The sequence below is a fragment of the Hibiscus syriacus genome, unplaced genomic scaffold (genome assembly GCF_006381635.1).
Source record: "Hibiscus syriacus cultivar Baekdansim isolate YM2019G1 unplaced genomic scaffold, ASM638163v2 tig00110821_pilon, whole genome shotgun sequence".
Classification (NCBI taxonomy): Eukaryota; Viridiplantae; Streptophyta; class Magnoliopsida; order Malvales; family Malvaceae; genus Hibiscus; species Hibiscus syriacus.
The window spans coordinates 246,604-252,243 of NW_024062877.1; the positions used below are offsets into that span (position 1 = coordinate 246,604).

At 33.9% G+C, this 5,640-nt stretch overlaps 1 protein-coding gene across 1 annotated transcript; it reads right to left on the reverse strand.

Moving 5' to 3' along the window:
* Positions 1-212: 212 nt before the first annotated feature.
* Positions 213-3,842, reverse strand: LOC120142289 (OVARIAN TUMOR DOMAIN-containing deubiquitinating enzyme 12-like). The gene is made up of 11 exons (XM_039157026.1): positions 3,733-3,842; positions 3,021-3,400; positions 2,753-2,925; positions 2,590-2,663; positions 2,456-2,510; positions 1,987-2,061; positions 1,784-1,857; positions 1,653-1,701; positions 1,266-1,350; positions 836-892; positions 213-489 (listed from the first exon to the last, which is right to left on the reverse strand). Exons 2-11 carry the CDS (start codon positions 3,352-3,354, stop codon positions 404-406), a joined length of 1,062 nt encoding a protein of 353 aa, XP_039012957.1. The 5' UTR covers positions 3,355-3,400; positions 3,733-3,842; the 3' UTR covers positions 213-403.
* Positions 3,843-5,640: the final 1,798 nt, after the last annotated feature.

Below are 5,640 nucleotides of genomic sequence, written 5' to 3' on the forward strand. Positions count from 1 at the left end.
AACTGGAAAAAAAAACTAGGAATAAATTTGATCAGACTTACCAAGTTTAGCTGACAATTTGATAAAAAAATCAGGGAACAAATTGATCAAAGATGTCATGTTCAAATGGCGACGTATGTTTTAAGCCAAATATTAATCCTACAAAAAATGATGTTAATGCAAAACTAATAATATTGCACTAGTGTGTCTCTTTCTTGTATTAAATTTATTCGAAAAATAAACGGGGATAGATATGTATCCAAGAAATTTACAATCACAAGTGGAGCATTGAAGCAAGCAAAGATGATGTCTCCGACCTTGCTTTCTATCCATTAAATCAACATGAAATAAAACACCATCGGTAGAAAATAAGTGGTGAGGCAGATTAGCTTTCTTGCCAAAGCAGCACCAAAGCTCGATTGATTCATCGATATTCATCGGCTGATTCGAAATGCTTGTTCCGCAACATTCGATACCTTTTCTTCTTCTTACTCCCAAATGCAGGCACATCTGAATATAAACCAAGCATTACAATATGCTCAACAATACACAGATATAAGAAATGGCTATTTCACGTGCTTCCTTTTTTCATTTCTTAAATGCCCCCTCCTGTCTAGAACCCATGCTTAAAAGCACATATGCCTTGACTAGAAGTAATATAGTAGGTAAGCTTTCCATCAAGTACCGACTTTCGACTCAAGCCCGCCACTAAAAGAGGTCGACTTGACCTATTACTAAGCAAGCTTTAGAATTTGGAGGGCTGGCTCAGCTGCACTCAGTATAATGAACCAGTGCACTTCGAATATTCACCAGTTAGAATGCATATATAAGAAGTAATTCCGAGGGCGGTATTTACCTCCAAAAGGATATATTGAGTTGTAGTGCACCTCTGCCCAAAAGCTCAAAAAAATAACTGCGGAAATCAGACCAAACTGGTTAATTTGAGATAAGATTTTCACTGAACATCATAATGGTTGGGTTATGGTGTATCTTCCTTTTCCAGAAAACCCTAGGTAACTAGGAAGGATAGAAAATCTACATAGAAGATCAGATCAAGTAATCATCATCATAAAAACTAAATGGTCATACTGTACCACAAAACAATAGCTTGCACCTCTGGCTCTAAATATTGAGATACAACAAGAAATGCTCAAATGCTAGGACAAAAACTTAAAACGGCATTCAATATATTAATTGCAATCAGAATTGTGGTTATAAAAAAGAAAAATAACTTATTCAGGGATTATATAAATGAAACTCAGAAGAAAAAGTGATAGAAGCTATACCTCGTTTTGACTTTCGGACATTTGGAAGAATCTCAATGTAACAAGTGTCCTTGAAAGATGTTATGACAAATATTTTAACACCATACTGCAACAAGATATTAGCATGGATTAGAAGGTCGATGTTAGCATATTTTAACAAAATTGCAATAACCAATACATTCTTCTTCCTATATTGTAAACTACAAACCAGCACACAGAAATTGGCATCAACTAATCTTTTGAATGTCTATAGATTCTTAGGGACACAAACTAGATGGATGATTGACAAGGGAAAATTGAGATGCAAGTTAGACAAAATAAACGATATAAAAAAAATTAAGGGATTGGGAGCAAGGAAATGTAGAATCTATCACACACACACAAAAAAAAAAAATAGGTGGAGCATACCGAATCTGCAGCAGCCTGCAAAGTGACATGATCACCCCATTCACCACTCCTATAAGCATAAAAATAATGAAGCAAAAGTCAGGAAAAATAAAAAGGAATAATGGTAAAGTCATGGAGGACCAGAAAAATACTTGGACATCTTCTCCAGATAATCACCATATGCCATGGGAACATACCCCTCATATATATCTGGATAAGACTCAAGCTGATTGTGCAAGATACAGCAAGAAAAGAGAAGTTAAACATCCAAATTTACATGCAATACACAATGATTTCAACAAAAGACTATAGCCAAAAAAAGGCCAAACTTTGTTATTGTATGTCAAAAGCCAACCTGATTTATGACTTGCTGTCTCACAAACTCATGGTGCTCAGGAGTTCGATAAAATTGATCAGATAGTGCACGGAACTGACAATATCATGAAACTAATGAGATATCAGGTGTATAATTTACATTAAGCACTGCAGTAATAATTAGTGAGCTCCCACAAACACCGGAAAGAATGTCATGTGGCAAAATTAATCACGAGTTCAAGATCTAAAAGCATCACGGAGGGATGAGATTTTATGTCAATAGCAGCATTTAAAAGTTTTACCAACAAGGGAGACAAAGCCCTAGAAATTAATGTTAGAAAGAAAACATTATCAACAGATACCCATGCTTTTATATGGATACATGAGATCAACATTTGCGTGATGACATTCTAGACAACTTCAATATGCTGATGATATATGTGAAAAACATTAAAATGGATGCTAGCTTTATTGATGTTAATATCCATGCTTTCAGCTTTAAAGCTAACCTGACAGTTACCATCTCCTTCAACTTTAAGCTCCACTAAATTATAGACTTCCAATCTGTTATAGCAAAAGAATTTCCAGAACCATATATTCAACAAATAGGTCAAATGGGAAAACGAGGAAAGAATATGCAAACCTTTCTAGTAGCCTTTGATGATCTAAAGTTGCTTCATCAATCGAGGGTATTTCACCATTGATTCTAGGAACATGCTAAACATGACGAGAGAGAGATATAAAAGCATAGCTACAGCACTACTTTATATCACATTATCAAGAATATAAACCATATCCACACTTACAGGAACAGGAACCATCGGATTTAGCCTTTTCCCCACTTCACCATCAAGAGTAAACTCATCCGTTAACACCAAAGGGTATGACCTATCCTCCTCATATAACAATTTCTCTTCAGGGCTAGAACATGAACTAGAAATAGCAGTATCATCTTGCTCTTCCTCGCCATAGCCTTGCCCTACAAATCACAAAACATAAACTCGGAAATGCGACACATTAAAAGACATATAAACAGATCCAAACATTGAACTGGAAATTCAGAAATTTGCGAACCAAAGTCCCCAACAGACTGATTGACACAATCTTGAGGATAACCAGACACTTGTAATTGCAATTGCAATTCTTCTTCCTCCCCCTGGCTTGGAGATCCCACAACTGTAAGTTTGGAAAGTTCTTGAAGTTGAAGAGTATGGGCAATAGCCTCATCATTTTCCACATTGCAACATTCTCCCCAGTCGTAATGATCCTCCTTGAAACTATTTTCAGGGTAATACTCTCCATCTTCTTGAGTTAGCACGCCACAATATCCACAATTAGCATAGGGATCACTGTTGAATAGTTGCAAACCCCATTTAACGAAATCATGTTCTTGCTCAGATGAAACCATTTTCTCAAAAGTAGATAAATCTCTTAAGCCCAAAGTGTGCTTCCTGCTGTCATGAACAAAATATAGAATAAACAATGACAATAAAGCTTAGTTATTTAGCAACAAAATGCAATACCCATTTTATTATAGCTTAAATATTTCAACATTTTGTAAGTTTGAGTTTTAACTAATAGATTTGCAGCCCATAAGTCAAATAAATTAGCAAGATATACACCCCCCACAGAAAAAAATCAAATTAAGCAATGAATTATCAACAAAATGCTCAAATTAGAAAACCCAAAATTTCCCTTAAACAATGGCATTATAGAAAATTAGCAAGAATACAAGGAAAGCAGCAAACGCATTCATTTAAAATAAAAAAGAGAAACTCCAACATACCAGAGGAGCTGAATAAAATAAGGAGGAGATTAATTAAGTTAGTTTATCCATGAAAATGATATTGAGAAAGAAATGCGGGGTCGAGAAGCCGCAGAGAGGGGAAGAGCGGAGTGTTGTGGGAAACTCTTTAAAATGGAAACGTAATAATTGGATATAGAGGAAGTGAAGGACGTCAATTCACGAGGTATGTACAGTACTATACTTTTGCTTCCGTCAGTTGATAGTGAGAGTTGGGAGAAAGAGACTAACAGTCAACGTTAATCGACGGCTATGGCATCTTCCTCCTGCTAGTTTATTGGTAAGGGTATTCATAATTCAGCAAATTATTGGTCTCTGTCTTTCTAAAAATTGAAACTTTGCACTTCCACTCACATGGGTAAACAGTTACGAGTTTTAAGAAAGATTTCATAGATATCACAAGAGCAAGCCAGAGATTTCAGGTGGATCCTCCCTTTACGCTTAGTGGCTTTAACCGCGGAGGGTAAGGTCTCGAGAGACCCATTCCCGGTTTAGCTCAGCTGCAGAGTTCTGTTGTCATCCCTTGTGGTTGTGGAGTACCTTTAATAGTGTCCGATTTTAAAATATTTTAAAAAGAAATATAAATAAAATTTTAAAATGAAGATAATAAATTATAATTAAAGAAAATTGTAATCTTAGAATAAGTATTTGTCCACCTTAGAAAATGCATAGATCCACCACTAGAGCAAGTGGTTTTGAGAGTATGGTTGGATAAGTTCGCGGTGAGGGAGGAAAGGTAGGAGTTAGGATGGATCGAGGTAGGATTGGTAGGAGTTCATACTTAATAGTAGTGTTTATATTCATTATTCACATCTTCGAGTAGACAACGAAACCGAGTACATACATTTTTAGGCAGTTGAAAAACGATTCGTGTTTGAATCTATTGAAAATAAATATTCACGTGTCATGTGTATGGAAAAACTGGGCCTATACTTTGGATGAATTTGTGCATTCTTTTAATAAATTTATATAATTTTAAAAATTATATAAAGCATATAATTTAAAAAATTAAAAATGTAAATTATATAATTAGAATATAAAATTTTAAATTTTAAATTACATAATCCAAACATAAAATTTAAAAACATTCAATTCATTGAAGACATCTTTTTATTGATCAAGTATCAGGGATGAATCTATTTGATAACTGGGAGTAATTGTAACTGTCAACCAAGTAATTTTTATATTTAATTTTTATAGAAGCCGTTAATTTTATTAAAAATAAGAAATATTCAGATTACAATAAAAGTTTACAATCATAACTGTAAACTAAGCATATAATAAGAATATTTTTCTAAACACAAGAAAACTAGTTACTTAATATTACACAAGGACCATACAATGAAAATATTAAAAAAACTAACCAGATAAATGGAACAAGAGAAAAATACGAATATATCTAACTGCATCGATAAACGAACCACAAAAAGAAATAAAGCTATGAAAAGATCACTGACATACCGCAAATCAGAATCGAGCGATGTGAAAAGACTATCTACAAACACAAATTATATATTCAAATTCAATCAAATGGTTCAAAGCAGAGAATATCATCATGATTATAAATAAGTGATATATTGATCAGTCGTGGCGAAGTCAAATCTAACCTTAAAAAAATAAACGAAAACAATGGTTAATCAACCGAAAACATGCCAAAGGCTGAGAAAAAAGTGCATAAAGGCAGAATAATATGTGTCATAAAGGCAGAATTATTAATAATAAAAACCTAGAAAAAACAAAGATATGTTATAATAAAGTAAATGAAAAATAATAAATATAGGTGGTTGATAATCAGTATTAAAGCTGGTGCCGACCGACGATCACAAAAATAAATAAGAAAATAAAGTAACGGTGGCTATGGAAAAAGAGAGAAATATAACCCTAGTCATC

Coding starts and splice junctions, on each gene's coding strand:
- LOC120142289 (XM_039157026.1), bottom strand. CDS start 3,354: ATGGTTTCATCTGAGCAAGAACATGATTTCGTTAAATGGGGTTTGCAA. Junction 1,858..1,986: donor GACAGCAAGTCATAAATCAG/GTTGGCTTTTGA, acceptor TTGCACAATCAG/CTTGAGTCTTATCCAGATAT. Junction 1,351..1,652: donor TGCAGGCTGCTGCAGATTCG/GTATGCTCCACC, acceptor ATCTTGTTGCAG/TATGGTGTTAAAATATTTGT.